The sequence below is a fragment of the Astatotilapia calliptera genome, chromosome 3 (assembly GCF_964374335.1).
Source record: "Astatotilapia calliptera chromosome 3, fAstCal68.1, whole genome shotgun sequence".
NCBI classification, from domain to species: Eukaryota; Metazoa; Chordata; class Actinopteri; order Cichliformes; family Cichlidae; genus Astatotilapia; species Astatotilapia calliptera.
The window spans coordinates 51,433,759-51,450,530 of record NC_137424.1 but is presented as its reverse complement, the minus strand read 5'-3'; the positions used below and the strand labels follow the sequence as shown (position 1 = coordinate 51,450,530).

The 16,772-nt window shown below is 42.1% G+C and overlaps 1 protein-coding gene across 1 annotated transcript in view; it reads left to right on the top strand.

Moving 5' to 3' along the window:
• The first annotated feature begins 6,571 nt into the window (after window positions 1–6,571).
• Window positions 6,572–16,772, top strand: part of shroom4 (shroom family member 4) — a 100,418-nt gene continuing 90,217 nt past the window's right edge. The window contains exon 1 of the mRNA XM_026162598.2: window positions 6,572–6,854. Coding sequence (XP_026018383.2) covers window positions 6,732–6,854 — 123 coding nt within the window. The 5' untranslated portion in view covers window positions 6,572–6,731. The remainder of the gene's footprint in view (window positions 6,855–16,772) is intronic.

The window sequence follows — 16,772 nt, the reverse complement described above, 5'->3', positions numbered from 1 at the left end:
TCTGTCTTCTTAGCTGCTGACCAAATGATTGAACAGTACTCTAGATGAGATAATACTAGTGCATTAATGACATCTTTCATAATTGAAAAAGTAATATAAAAGGAGCATTTCCTAGCTATAGCTATGCCCTGTCCCATTTTCTTAATAACAGAGTCTATGTGCTGAGACCACGAAAGATGCTGATTTATGGTAACACCAAATATTTTAATCTGGGTGACCTGTTCTAATACCGATCCAGCTATGGAAAGATTTCATTGTGGGCTGTTGACTAAGCGTCCTCTACTTCCTATTAACATGGATTTGGATTTAGACACGTTTAAAATCATGTTGTTTTTACTTATCCAGTCAGACACGTTCAGCAAATCTTGTTGTAATACGGCTGAATAAAACATGGTGGAATCATCAGCATACATTACAAGATGAGATTTATCCAGGACGTACTGTCATGGTCCTGAGTCTGAGGACTCGGTGTTTTGTGTTTCTTTATATTATTCTTTGTTCTCGGTTATTCTGTTTTGTCTTTTGTTTAGGTTTGCTATGTGTTAGTGGTTTTGTTTCATGCCTGCCTGTGTTCTCTCTGTCTGTCCATGGTGTTATTGTGTCTGCTCATGAGTCTGCCTGTCAAGTTCAGTGTCCGGTCTGGTTCTCTGTGTCTGTTAGTTTCCTGTTTTATTCTGAAAGTTCATGTCTCATGTCAGTGTGTTCAATTATACCTCTCCCCTGTCTCGTTAGCCTAATTGCTCCCAGCTGTGTCTCCCTCCTGTGGCCTATTCCCTGATTACTCCCTGTGTATTTAAGCCCTGTGTTTTCCTGTGCTCTCTGTCGTGTCCTCTGTTTAATTCCATGTCAGTCTGCATTATTCTATGTTACCTGGTACTCATTCTGCGTGTCTTTGCCATCTCTCTTTGTGCATTTTGCTCCTCCTCCTGTGAGTGTCTGGTTTAAGTTTTGTTCGTTAGTTTTCCCAGTTTAGGTTTGTTTACTCCCCGCTCTGCTCTTCCTGTTTTGTCACCTTCTCACCGCTGTAAATAAACACTCACTCGCACCCCAGCCAGTACCTGCATTTTGGATCCTTTTTTCAATACACCACACGACTGCCCCCAGCCGTGACACGTACGGCAAATCATTGAATCCGATTAATCTCAACAGCTACAAATGACAACATTGCTGAAGTCTAAATATTAATTCCGGGGTTCTGGGACCTTGGTTTAACAATTGATTTGTCAGATTTCAGGAAGGCAATATCACCTCTGGCCGCTCTCAGCCGTGGTAACAGTTCTTTTCTCTTTTTCCTGATGGACTGAAAATCCTCGTTGATGTAAAGACTGGTATCTTTCAGCTTTCTGGCAGATGAGAGAATTAATTGTCTATCTTTAAATCGTTGTAATCTGACCATAATCTGCCTGGATCGTTCATTTTCCTTGTATGGACCAACTCTGTGAGCGCGTTCAATTTGAATGCTATCACTGTCCAGGCCCAGTTTGTTCTTCAGCATGTGTCGGACTTTCTCCTCTGATCCTTCCCAAGTTTCTGCTTTTTTATCTATTAATCCATCCACCACAATGTTGTTCCTCCTCGATTGATTTTCTAAATAATCCATCTTGGTTTTTGATTCTTTGCGTTCCTCATGTATGCTACAGACTGCCGATTCAAACTCTTTTAGCTTGCTTTTAATGCACTTCTCTTCAGTTTGCAGCTCAGTGAAAACCCCATCCGTGAATTGCAGGCTGGATTTAATTCATGTACATGAATGCTAAATGCTGTCCAACCTTTTGTTAGTTTCATCCATGATTAATTGGACAAATATCTTAAAGTTATCTTGCTGTTGGCGAATCAGATCTTTATAAAACTCCTGTTGCTGTTCCAGTATAGCGTTCAGCGTGCTAACACTGACATAGCTGTCATCCTCTGCCGGTAGCGCCATAATGGCCTTCGGGAGCATATTTACCAGGTCGTTTCACCTCCCCACCAGTGAATATCGCTGTTTTCAATTCCAAAACTCAAAAAGGTCCAGTGACAGGTAAGAGTGGCTTGCTTGTTGTTCTTCTGAATACAGATTGAACAAGAGCAAAAGGCACGTGTCAGAGTATGAAAGATGCTGAGGGAGTGTGCAACAAGTGTCACTTAGTGTATATGGGAGAAAGACACAATCCATAACAGCAATGCTCAGTGGTTAGTGGATCTGAGAGCAGACCACTGCAACTTCCCTGAACAGGGTCCAGTAACCAATGAACCAATGTATGAAGAGTTGGACAGCACCAGGCCCCGATATGGTTCAAGCCTACAGGCTGAAGAAGCTGACTGCACTCCATGAGCATCTGGCAGCACAAATGAACCAGCTGCTAGTTGATGAGAGACACCCAAATTCATGGGCTGCATCCTCCTGAGGACCCGGCCTTCGCGGTCTACGTGGGCCGGGTCCTCAGAAGGTCGGGTAGGCCAGAAGTAAACGGCTGGGGAAATTGGACGGTCTAGCCTTCTGATTAGCGTCACCGCTGTCTCGGTGGAGTTTAATAAACTCGGCCGTCTGCTCCTTGCTATCTAAAATATAACAGGACACTGGCGTAAATTCTCGACTGTCTCATACTTCTGTTTAATAAGTTTTCTGTTTGACGTTTAGTCAGCTGTGTGAAAACCAAGGAGGAACCCACCCGGGGGATTAATAAAGTTTTATTTTATCTAATCTAATAACTTTAATCTCAGCCAAACCGATTTACTCACGAACAAACAACACACTGTAAAAAGCCCAACAATAACATTTTTAGGTTGTCTAAGTGACTTATATATTACGTTTAACCCGAGCAGCAAAAGTCCGCGGTGATCTGAAAATGATGTGCCGGGAGTTGTGCCGTTCTCGGCCGCATCAGTAACCCTCGAGCTCCCGGCTAGCTATCGAGCTGGTGGGTAGCAGACGTCTCCGAAAACGTCGAAGCACTTTTGCAAATATGGGATATCTTGATAAACCGAGCAGATATTTGATGTTTACACAGCTACTTTCTCGCCTGAAAATATGTTAAAAGTTTATTTTGTGACCCAGAAAGATTAGTATGAGTAATTTTAAAACTTAGTAGCGGCCGCCATTGTTGGAAACTGGAGTTTGGCTGGGCCGCGCTATGAATTCTGGGATATGGTGGGCCACGAAGGACACACCCGACCCATTCTTCACATTCGGGGAAAAGGACGCATTTGTCGGCTGCATTCAGAGGAGTCTACGAATTTGGACAGCCTTCGGCGCGTCGCTGTGACATAATCGGTCTACAAATGCGGCCTCAGGAGGATGCAGCCCATGAATTTGGACATGACCCCAGAATGGTTAACTGAAGGCCGGACAGTCCTGATTGTCAAGGACCCCCAGAAGGGACCGGTCCCATCCAACTAACGGCCAATAACCTGCCTCAGCACCACGTGGAAGCTCAGATAGATGGATATATGTAGAGAGAGAGAGAGAGATATTACACACTTCTGAGCGAGGAAAATCTGAATAATAACATCCTGTTTCTGTTTGAGCCTCAAACGCTAAACCCACTAGAATCAAAATAAATGAAAGAAACACGCACTATAAACCATCTCCACTTGCGCCTTCTGTTTTTTAAAAACTTGACCTCACATGAAAGCAGCACTTACCACCAAACCAAATATTCCAGCTCAGAGTTTCTTAGAATAAAACAAGGCCGAGAGGAATCTGACCAAAACAAACTCCTCGTGGTCTGGATGAAAGGTGGGATGTCTGAGCATGTCCACATCTGTTGCCTCTGTTTTCTTTGATTCTCTATCACTTCTCCTTCGTTTGTTCTTTCTATTGAAACACAAAGATAGAGACTCATACACACACATGTAGTTAAATGCGTTGCAATTTGGTGGCATTCCACAGCTGTGATTATCTATAGTCCAATTATTTCTGTCTGCAGGGAGAGAGTGGGAAAACTTCAGGCTACGGGGAGCAGACTGGAGACAGGAGCATGGCTGCGAGATCAGACAAGAGCGCATTTGTCCAAAATAATTGTTTCTTTTTAAGTTAAAATACAGAAACTCTGCAGAATAATATAACTGTATAATACATTTTATGTGTTGGAGCTACCAGTTTTGATAGCATGTACACTGAAAACCCTGAAAAAATACTGTACAGTGTACTATTTCTAAAGTAAATACATTTTTTTCTTTTTTTAAAATATTTTTGACCACAGATTCAATTTTTGCAATTTACCATACACAGAAAATCTCATAAACTTCTGCAGGAAAAAAGATAATGTACCCTTTTTTGCTGTGTAGTTATTTTCACCATGTGTGATACCTTATGTAAGAAACTTTGGGGATTATTTGAGAGCACAATTATTGTTTGGGTATGGTGCCAATGAGGAATAAAAGTATCTAAATGCAGTTCATTAGTATAGTTTTACCCTTCACTTAACTTAACATTTCAGACATTTTTCATGCCTTTTACTGGCTTCTTTGGCTGTTTTCATCGCTTTGTATGATATCTGTTAGACATTTTCAATACATCTGACTCAAACTAACACCCAAAGACGCATGGGAACATGTTTAATATATTTACAACAACTGTTTATGTATAATATGCTAATTTTAACCTTTAGATGTGTAGTTAGGTGTATTTTCCCCTAGGCTATATACCAATGTCCATGTGTGACATTTTTTCATGACACACTTTAACAAGATGTTAAACAACATGCTGTGTGTTGTTCTTACACCACAGCTTTGACTGGTGGTGTTTTCTTGACTGATTGTGTCTTAATACAGCTGTTATATAAGAAGACTGGTAAGAATTTAGAAAAATGTGGGATGTGATTAAATGTTATTGTTGGCCTGCAAACCAGCATAATTAGGTGGTCGTGTAGGTCTGCAGAGCTTCAGGGTGGAGGGTGGAAAGTCTTTGTTGTGATAGGAATAGAAGTCCGTGAACAGAGTTAAGATCTTTTCATAACAAGCCTAACTTGGAAGTTACCTCTTCAACTATTGAGATTGAGCAGGAGTGTCTGTGTGTCTGTCAGCATAATGCAGAAACACAATGGATAACCTGTAAGTGTTTTTAAACTGCACTCAGAGATTCCTTTCATAACTTCAAAGGACTGATGACTGAAAATAGTTTCCTCCAGCTGCAGATAAGAGGGCTTTTCAATATCTGGACTGAGTGCTAATTCACACTTTTCCCATTCCTTTAGTAAGCTCAGCCTCAACGGGAACAAGATTTTAAATTATAATGTGCAACTTTTTCTACACTAAAACAGAGAAAAGGTTATTTTTTAAAAGTTATTAATTAAAACACATTATTAAAAAAACATATTTAACTATAAAAAACTCATTAAATACAATGTATATTAATAAAATAAACAATACATATGATTAAATATTTACTTTATTAAATTAAATATATATTTATTAAAATAAATAGAACTTTATTAAAATATCTCAAATGTTTCCAGCATGTCCAGACCACATAAATTAATATATATATATATATATATTTTAAATTATATTCACTTCATCATGGTATAAAATATGCTTTATTATGTCACCCACCTGCCCATGACTTTCCTCTCACATTGAGGAACTTTGCATGTCACTTGAATGAGTGACTAAACGTTTCTCCTGCTAAAAACGCTGCATTCAGACGAACAAAATCAACTTTATGGGATTCCTTGGCTAGTAAATCAAGACAAATTGAACTTAAAGACGTCTGTACTTTTTCTGTCTTTCTCAATATTTGCTAAACAAAAGTGTTTTACACAGTTAAAAAAACAAACAAAAAAACAGCTTGGTTGAAAGCCACATCCTCTATGACTGCCACAAACATTTATAGGCAGAAAACATATAAATCTGTAGTAATCCTATTAACATAGTCCATAATAAGCAAGTCTTAGGAGTGATTTCCTTTGATATGGCTACAATCTGCTCTTCAGAGGCCTGCAGTATTACGTTATACAGCAAAATTATAGTGAAGCAGCTCTCTTGCATTAAATCATGCAATTATATGTGGAGATGGCGGCTTAAAGTGAGCTGATAGTTTTCGCAGCGGATCTCCTGTTTCAAATAAAAGCCCAGGACTGTCCTCTCGTTCTGCTGCTTACCGCCTGATGCTGTTAACAATACAGCGGGAGGCGCCCTCACAACTTCTGCCTCTTTGGCCCATCGTATTGGAAGATACGTCCGAAAGCCGCTCTCTCATTGGCCGAGCTTTCCATCGGTCAAATCGAGGCGTTTGGCTAGTGGGAGAAGTCCCCGCCTACCTCGCGTTGTAAAAGTTTTCCCAAAGTTTGTTGCCGTGGGAATTTTGTGAATATTAGACCGGAAATAGGTTGTGTGGATATAAAAATAAAAGCTACGGTAATGTGAAATTTTCGCGTTAAAAGCTAAGTATATGAGGTGGTATTACCAAAAGATGATTATGATACGTTATAACACAAATCTACCTTTATAAAATTCGACTAGAAGTCACTTTGTGGTCAAGTTAAACATTTTAACCGGAAGAAGAAAGCGACATTTCACTGTAATTGTTGCTAACTTTGAGCCCCGCGTGAAAACTTTCTGCCCTCCCCCTTTTGCACTCCCTCCCTCCGTCCTTCTTCCTCAGCCAATCCATCCGTTCCTCGTTGATGTTACAGCGGTGATGGAGAAGCAGAGTTACCGCCACCGGCGCCGCTAACCTCAGTAACAACACAGACAGCAGGACGAAGAAAACGAGAGGGATAACGGATACACGGAGCGGAAGGAGAAGGATGGAAACCGTGGAGCAGCTCGTCTCCTTCCACCACATTCAGGTCCAGTTGAGCGGGGGCGCGCCTTGGGGGTTCACGTTGAAAGGAGGGCTAGAGCACGGGGAGCCGCTCATCATCACCAAAGTGAGTGACCATAACAACTGACAGCGTATATACGTGTGTTTGTGTGTGAAAACTCCCTGTTTGGACGGGCTGAAAGTATGTGTAAAGTCGCTTATGCTGCACTGTGTTAAATGCACGTTGCGTTCTGTAAAGTTTTCTGCACAGATTTAGACCCTTGGCTTGTTACTCGTATGCCACTGCACTCTCAATGGATGTAGGAATTGGATTTCATAAGGATGTGGCTGTTGCAACAGGCCTGACCCAACAGAGCAGCGGTTGTGGTGGTTATTGTCGCAGGTCTGTGTAGCTGCTCCCTGGGTTGCTGGTTTGAACTTTCCACTGAAGTGATTGTGCACAGCTTAGTTTAAAGTCCTGCTCTTTTTGTGAAGGAAAAAAACATGTGATTCTCCAAGGCTAAAGCAGATATCCGGTGCAGGTTGATGTTTCTCAGCTGTCACTGTCTTTGATTCCCCCCCCCCCCCCCCCCACCCCAACACACACACACACACACACACACACACACACACACACACACACAATGTAATGCCACTGTGCTTTCAAACCTGGAGGTTAAAGGTTCCTGCCTGGGGGGATCCTGGATGAAAGGAGACTGTTCATCTTCTTGTTACGTCATTTAATGTGAGGTAAAGACGCCCAAGTGTTGACAGACGTCATACTTTAGATGACTTGGTCTGGGCCATAAATAATCCAGCGTGAGGCTGTTTGTGGGATGTAGGAATCCTTGTAAATGAAATCCTGTGATTCTCTGTGCTCATTGCATGTTCCTCACATGGTTTCTAAGATGCTTTTACTTGAGTTTGCACTGGTGCGGTGTGATGTTGTGTCTGCACAGATTTAAGAAGGCATCTAAAAGTATTTGGTTGCGTTCCTGCATCCACAACTTGTGATATAGCCTCAGCCTAAATCACAATACTTTAAGGAAGTTTGTTACAATGATATTTATGAGGATATTTGTATGTTTTTGCAAACAAACAAAATAAAGGGCATTTTATCTTTTTTAATTTATTGCCTCGCCTGCAGCAGCAGTATGATATACTATTCTATATTGTACATATATTTATTAGTTTCAGATGTAGCCATTCTTGTATTTTGCTTGTTTACGTTATTGTATTTTGCACAACTCTGTTGCTTGTGAAGCTCGCACACAAGAATTTCACTCACATGTGCTGTACCAATGTACCTGCACATGTGATGTGACAATAAAAGTGATTTGATTTGATACAGTGACCCATCTAACCATCCATCCATCCAAAGTCAGATCGCAGTAGCAGCAGGGTATTCCAGACATCCTTCTACCCAACTAAACTTTCCAGTTGCTCCTGGCAGATCCTAAAACGTTCCCAGGCCTGACAAGCGATATATAATATCTCCAGTGGGTCTACCTCAGGATCTCCTCCCAGTTGGGTGTCGCCAGAAAAAAGAAAACCTCTAGGAGGCATCCTAACCAGCTGGCTCCTTTTTGACACGCCCTCTGGACATCTCTAAGGCTTAGAGAGTCACCCTATGTGGAGGAAACTTTTCTGCGTTACTCTCTTGGTCAATACTCAGACTTCATGATCCTCGGTTGGGGTTGGAACGAAGACGGCCTTTTGGCTCAGCTCTCTTACTGCTGCGGCAGTCCGCTATGATGTCTGGTTTACTGCTGACACTGCGACAATCCGCCGGTCCACCTTCCCATCCCAAGATGTAGAAAGCTACTCTGTAAGGTTTGTGCACTGAAAGCTAATCAGCTAAGGTTTAATCCATTTGCTTATTCTTAGGCACAGAACAACAGTTGCCTTTTTCCCCCCCAAAGCACGTGTCCCCTCTGAAGACTCTTAATGCACTACAGAATCTATTACTTTGTGCTGTCAAGTAAGATGAACGAAAATGTGTAATAAATGGTGGCGGGCTGCATCATCGCCGAGAAACGCCACCTATCTGAAAGAGATGTTCAGCAAGCTAAAGACAGCAGTTTTACCTTCAGGCTTTCAGAAGCTGATGTGACCTCATGCTGCGAGATCAAGTCGCTCGGTGGGGGCAAGGTTTCCTCCCAGCCTCTCGTCTCACAGTTTGATGCCACGGGTGGTGAGCCGGTAGAACCGAGGAGGGCGTCTTTGAATTACTACAAGCAATTATTGCTGTGTGTTCTGCTGGGGGTGGTCCGTGCATAAGTAGGACATGCAACCTCTGCTCCCAGTGCCTCTCGTGCTCTCTCTCTTGGTCTCTTTCCCACTCTGTTGAGAAGTCACAGCAGCAGCAGTGGCAGTGGTGTAAATGTTGGCTGGTGTGCGTCTAGATTGACCACAGTGGGGGAATGGAAAACCTGGCTCAGTCATCTGGAAACACAGTAACATAGCCCCTGGGAAAATGTGACTGAGACCGCTAAAGGAGATAAAAATCAAAGCTGGGCTCTGTGGCTGTTTTGTGTCCGGTGGCGAGCTGACACTCACACACAGATGGATACACAATAAAATCAGCTCGGAAGGTGAGTGACGGACAGGGAAGTGGAGTGTTTAATGATTAAGTGTTAAGTCCTTGAAGGAAAGGGGAGAAGGACAGGCAGAGCGAAGGTGAAGCTGAGGTGTGTGAAAGGCGTGAGTGTGGAATGTGTTTTAGGGTCAGGGAGGGCCTGCACACAGAGCGTTACGGTGTCTGTGTGGACCACAGATTTAGAGGGATGAGCACTGTGTGAGCCTGTGACTTTCTTTATCTTATCTATTCGCTGTCTACAGATTTCTGTTTTACAAAATAATCTTAAGTCAAGGTCCCATTCCAGCTTTCTAAGACTGATAACAGCCTGTGTTGTGATTGTGCCTCAGTACGAAGCAGCAGGTTACAGGCTGATAAATGAAGCCAATGCCTAAAGACAAAAACTGCAATTCTTCCAGTGGCCACTTAAGGCTGTTTTGAAAAGTGTATAAATCGCCATAGACTCCCATGTTAAAATGGAGCAGAGATAAGTAGATTTACAGCGTCACGTGAAAACTGGTTTGATCTTTATTGCTAGTTTCTTCCTTTGGAAGAACTCTGAAGGGGTGATTTGTTCCTTTTGTTAACGCCACTTAGATTTTGTTGAGGCTTAAACGTTATTGATCACCTTCGTTGAACTCAACGTCGCTGTGGCATTTTAATGAAATTACATTGTTGATACATTGATGACATGGTGCAACTCTGGCAATCTGTTGCACACTTTAGAGTCACACCAACCAGATCCTGAAGCAGGTGGAGAGCTGGGACTCGTGCTGAGCTAAATGCTGGCTCCGTGACGTGTGGAGCGGGCGTCTTATCTGTACAATCAGAGGCTCACTGGAGGAGAACAAGAGTTCAGTTGTAGTAGTCAGATACAGTCCAGCATGGTGGAGTTGGAGTTCGTCTTTGGGTTGAGGAACTTGGTGGAGAGGCGGCTGATCACTGTTTTGATATATGTTGTCAAAAAGCGAAGCATGGGTGCACCTTCTTTCAGTTTGCTTGCTTTTATGCTGAATGCTGTTGCCCCCACTATCCTTGGGTTCCCAAGGCGCTCCCAGATCGGATGAGATAGGTAATCCCTCGGGTGTGTGTCGGTTACAACAGTATACCTCTATTTAACAAGCAGTTAATGAAAAACGAGTGAGGCAACAATAGGTCATTAAAGCGTTGTTTGTTTCAGTCAGATCTTCTTACAGGCTTCTCACATTTAAAAAGTTTCCTTTTCTCAGGATTTATGCCTGAAAAGTTTTAATGTGGATACAAGTGTCATTCAGCAGCGTGTCTTTATGGAACAGCCTGGTGCCCTTTTCACAGTGTCTGTGTTTTGAAGAATGTGTGTGTGCTGCAGGAGGGGGAGGGTTGGCTTCTCCAGTCTGAGACAGCAGAGGGATGTAAGCCATTTGGTCAACATTTCACCAGGAGCATAACTAATTACTACTCTCTGTGGGTGTGTGTCTGTGTGTGTGTGAGTGTGTGTGTGTGTGTCGATTTCCCAGACTGGAATACTATGGTGTCCTTTCAGCCAGTGATCAGCTGTGTGATGACACGGTGAGTTTGAGGTTTTGTTTAAAGTTGGTCGGTCACTCGTTGGCTTTGCTGCTCGCTCAGCCGTTCAGCGACTTGGTCTTTGAGCCTCTTACCAGTGCTTTTCAGCCAGTCGGTCAATCGAGACATAAACATGCTTTGGTGAAAATAGAGGTGAGGAAAAATGAGTCACGGTGCATCTGGGAAAGCCTAAAGGCGAGTCAAAAGCACTTTATTAGTTTGTTTCTACATCTTCATGTGTTTAATTGGGGCCAGGGCACTGATGGTGATGGTTTCTGGTTATGTTGGTAAGTAAATCAGATTTTTGAGAGCCTATAGCTCAATAAAGGCTTGCATGTTTTGATTTGGATGACATCCAAAGAAGACCTGTTTGTCTCTCTATCTGGAATCAAACTTGCAACCTTTTGCTTGTCAAGTGAATGTGTAAACACCTAGGCTATTGCTATAGCTCAATGAAGTAGAGGGAAATGGTGAAATTAAATAAAATCTCAATAAGTGATAAAATGCCATGTAAAAAGCTCAACATACTCCAGTAAGGAGTGAAAATAGGAACAAAGTAAATAGAGGTATTTTAGTTTGAAGCTGGAAAACGTCCTCCATGTGGTAGGTGAGCTGAATCGGTGTGCCAGAGAGGAAGGGAAAACAAAAACTTGAACGGTTAAAAGCCTTTTCACCACCTCATTATTTTAATCTTTCCACTCGACTTTTAAAATAAATACAAAGCCCATGAAGAAGTCTTAAATTAGCACCTGTTGGCTGCGGACATGATTTAACTTGGCGCGCTTCAATGGTGCACAGAAGAGAGAGTTCAAGAAGGCCCGCCAAGTCTTCGACAAACACACTGGTTATCCATTAAAACGACGTATTTCTGACAATAAAAATCCAACATCAGACACTTTTTCAAACTTTCTAACATGTTGACAGAGCGTCGGTTTAATGCCAAGCTTCGTTTTTCAGGTATTTTTAAATATTGTTTTTCAAACAAACCACACGTCATAGTTTCCTGAGAAATGTAATGATAAAATTCAGTTAGCGGAGATTAAACTGAATAAAAATGCACAGAACGCAGTCAAAGAAGCATGAATTTTATTGTACGAGTGATAGAAACTCCTACTTACAGTCACACAGGTGTGTTTTAGGGTGACGTCTCATTAAAAGCCCTACTGGTTGTCAGACCCGTATGTTGTGTGACATTTGTTATGTCCTTTGTAGTTTTGGAAGACTAAGTGATGAGTTCCTTTCATTTTTGTGTTTGACAGAGCAGCTGCCGCGGCGCTGTCAGCTCGCTTTCATGTGTGGTTTTATGATCTACTGCGAGCTCTCTGCTGTTTCTGTCTCTGTGCCTCCTCAACAGGTTTTTTTAGGCTGCTCTGCGGTGGCTGACCGTGAGACGACGCTCCAACGGGATCGTTGCACATCTAAAAGAAATCCATCTTTGGCTTTAAAGATCTTGCTTTGGTCACAGTTTGAGGGGCGGTTTTAAGTTATAGTGGCTAATTGAGTCTTTTTGCATACAGCACGGTAATTGGTCATGCTCAGAATTAAATTTAATGGCTCATGTTTTCAACTCTGCTGAGGTTTTTAGATGGATACCAGTTGCCCACTTTACTGCTGTGCTTTAGATTGTTTTTCCCACCGAAGCTCTTGCACACCCGACATGTTTGCGATCTAAAAGATCTCAGACTGCATTGTGCAATTTAGCATTTTTACAGAATGCCTCCAAATGTTGACCTTATATCAGGTGCTCCATTGCAGACTGTGTAAGTCAGGAGGGGCCAAATACAGCCAGACCAGTGAAACTCTCCTTTCTGTCAGTGCAAAGAAGATTAACTACACATTTAATGCCTGAGAAATCTGAATGTTACAAAAGGAAGGGCAACAGTTCATCTGTTTTTCTGTGTGATAAAGAAATCTTGCTGGAGAAATAAATCTCTCAGCACGACTCTTTGAGCTTAAATTTTAAGAAACTTGTTTTCTTTGTACAGAAAAATGTTTGTACTGTCTTTCTGAAATTTGACTCTTTTCTTTGAAAAAAACTTCTATAAAAACAGAAATTTCTATAGTAGATAGTGAAGAAACATGAACTTTACCATTATTTAATACTACTATTACTACTAACTAGCTGCTATTTAATTACTTTGGTGTTTACTTCATGAGGAGGATGTTTCAGTTAATTTATAAAGCAAAAAAAGAGCAAAAATTTCAAAAATTCATTGTTTACTGCCTATCATATACAAATATTTGCTATTTTTTTGAATTCATAGCGTAATCTGCTTAATGTTTTGACCGTTTTTCAGACAAATTTGTCTTAATGAGTCAAACCAGACTGGTTGCAGTTTAAAAAACAAACTCTGCTCATTCAGGTTGAATTTCTTGATAATAAATGGAAGCTTTCTTTTAGCCAACTCAGGGGGGGAAAGGCCTTCAGTTCCTCCAAAAAACTGAGGGTGTCTTTTACTCAGATGTACAATAGTTGTACCTTTTAATAATAGAATTTGGTCATTATAAAGAACACCTGAAGACCGGATTCAGATCATAGACTAAAAGCTGCTTTCAGCTGCTCCCTTATTCACAAGGGGTCACCACAGTGGGTAGCTCTGCATATTTGATTTGGCAGTGAGTTTTATCCCGGATGCCCTTCCTCACGCAACCCCAAAGGGATTTGTGTCTCCTCCCGAGATCGAACCAAGCTGTGGTCAAAAGAGCAGACATGATGCTTTTCTGTCTCCTGCTGTCGATACGCTTGGTGTAACGCTAGTTTGGAAACTTTTACTGGAACATAATGTGTTGTCACCAAGGCCATTAACATTATTTCACTTCATCTGTCTCTGGTTAGTTCCACACGTGACGTATGCGTGAGGACAAGTAACAGGAGGTGCACTGAGACTGAGAGAAGGAGAATCTAGCCTGAATATAAACACAGTAACAGCAGGACGCAGCAGCGGAGATGCAGGGACAAATAAATACACCGTGTGCCAAATTATTATGCAAATTGTGTTGAAGTGTCATAAAGATTAAATAAGTTGTTTTTCAATTAAACCCATGGATGGAATTGTGTCTCGGGACTCTTTGTATCACTGAAAACAATCTCGGACACCTGTGATCATTAGTTGCCAGGTCAGCCCAATTAAAGGAAAAACTACTAAAGAAGGATGTTCCACATTATTAAGCAGACCAGCATTTTCAAGCAACATAGGAAGGGAAAAAGGATCTCTCTGCTGCTGAAAAGAGTGAAATAGTTGAATGCCTTGGACACGTAATGAAAACCTTCGATATTTCACGAAAATTTAAGCATGATCACCATAATGTTAAGGGATCTGTGGCTGAGCCAGAGCACACATGGGTTCGTGCGGATAAAGACACAATGAGGAAGGTTTCTGCCAGACAAATACATCAGATTAAGAGAGCAGCTGCTAAAAGGCCATTACAAAGCAGCAAACACATATTTGAAGCTGCTGGTGCCTCTGGAGCCCTGCGAACATCAAGGTCGGTTGTTTGTGACACCGCCCTCTGGTAGCACTTAACAGCTACAACATGTAGATAATGGTCTACAAAACTGTGTGTAGACCAGGTGTCCCCAATCCCAGTCCACGAGGGCCGGTGTCCCTGCAGGTTTTAGGTGTCCTTGATCCAACACAGCTGATTTAAATGGATAAATTACCTTCGCAACATGTCTTGAACTTCTCCAGAGGCCTGGTAATGAACTAATCATGTGATTCAGGTGTGTTGACCCAGGGTGAGATCTAAAACCTGCAGGGACACCGGCCCTCGTGGACTGGGATTGGGGACACCTGGTGTAGACTCGGCAAAGCATAAACGCACAGCCAGGTTTGAGCCATTACAAGTGCTGATTGGAGTGACCCTCCAGCTCCCAGTGGACAAAGATAAAAAAGGACTTGAAGTTGTTGCTTACGCTACGAGAGACTTGTGACTGACATCACTGAAATTGAGGACCTTCAAAGCAACAACCTAACCAGGTTAATTTTGGGAAAACACTAAATAGGAAGGACCTGAGTGAACAGATTAGCAGTTACAAGTCAATAGCCTTGTCCAAATATATTTTACAAGATACAGTTGGTCCCAAATACCTTCGTCGACAAGCCCTCAAAGCACTTAAGCACCATCAGGGTCCATCTCACCCTGTCTTCCTCTGTCACACCAACCCTCTGCATGTCCTTCTTCACTACATCCATAAGTTTCTCCGTGGTCTTCCTCTTTTTCACCTGCCTGGCAGCTTCATCTTCAACACCCTTTGTCAAAAATATCCACTGACACTTCCTAATTTTGTCTCCAAACTGCTCGACCTGAGCTCTCTCTCTTACATGCTCATTACTGCAAAAAAACCGAAAAATTGTAGAAATAGTTTGAAGGAAACACTCTCGATTAAAATTTTAAGAACAAATCATGTGAATAAGCAGCTGGCGTAATACATGACCACAGTCTATCACTTGAGGGTGAAGCACGCCAAAACAAAGAGTAATAATTCAAATTGCATGTTCAGATTGGTCTGGTGTTCCTTCAGTTGTCAGCCTAGGAAAAGAGTTAAGAGCCTGTACTGTTCTGGGAGCTGTACTCTTGCTTGTTTACGGTCCATTTTCATTGTGGTCCAGGTGTTGCATAAAGCTGGGTCTCCATTCCCATCACCATCTCCAGTCTCCTCTCACTCAGCCGGCAAACTCTTGGCCAATCTCCCAGGCCGCGCAACCACCGAAACCAGCAGCGCTGCACTGACCGGCAGCAGGAGGTAGCTTTGGTGCTGTGTTTTCCAACGGCTGAACTCTGACCGAGCTGTTTTTAAGTTGGGCTCCCTCAGAGTAAAATTATGCAGAGCTTTGTGGAGTCTTCACAAACCCAGCGAAGACCATGATATGACTCCTGCAGTGGAGAAAATTTCATTGGGTGTTTCTTTATTTTTATCTGATTATCACCCTACTGTCTGGTCATGAACTCGTGCCTGTTTTTGCACTAATGCCTCACATTTTTGTGGATCTGGATGACTTTTGAAGTTAATCAGGAGTAATTAACAAAGTTTGGCATTAGCACGGTAGTGTACTTAATCTACTATTTTCACAACAGTTGAGATCATAAGGAAATCTGGGAAGCACTTAACTGATCCAGGATCTAGATTTAATGGCTTTATCACAGGATAAATAAGGATATAAACTGGTAAAACTCCTTTAAATGATCAGTTTTGTCTGCTTAAAATTGTTAATCTAGTGCAGTTGAAGCAGAGCAGGTAATGGCACATTGTTGCAGGGTTTTTGGCACTTTAAAACCGTCTCATCTTAATCCAAACTGTAAATCAGTACATGTTGGCACAAAGGGGTGAGCCTCCAAAAGAGTTTGATGTTTTTGATTTGTGGCTAAGAGGGATTTTTCTCCTTCTTCTACTGCTGGAAATCAAGCTGCATTTCTTGTGGGGAGCATTCCAGCACAATGAGTTTCAAAACAGCAAGAATCTGAGATTCCCAGCTGATATTTTTCTTGTTTTGCTTTTTGTTTTGCTGACGACAGAAACAGAAAACTCAGGGATTTTTACAAAGGAATGTTTTGACATTTGGTCAAAGGTATGCAGCCAGCTGTCTTGAGGTTGTAAACAGCTGGTGTGTGTGTGTGTGTGTGTGTGTGTGTTTTCCCCCTGCATTCCAGTAAAGGTAGCCTCCAGTAGCAGTCTTCTCAGAGGGGGGTAGATAAAGATGCCATCAGATAGAGATGCTATTGTACCTACTCTGTGTGTGTGTGTGTTGTGTGTGTGTGTGTGTGTGTGTGTTTTTCCTGTCCACTGCCCTGCTTTGCTAACTGTCCTACCTAACCAAAAACATATGTTGTGCAGTAACAGCGCACAGCAGCACAGTAGAGTGCATTGATGAGAGGGCGGCAGAAAAAATGTGGAAGTATTCATGTTTCCACAACTTGTACTGA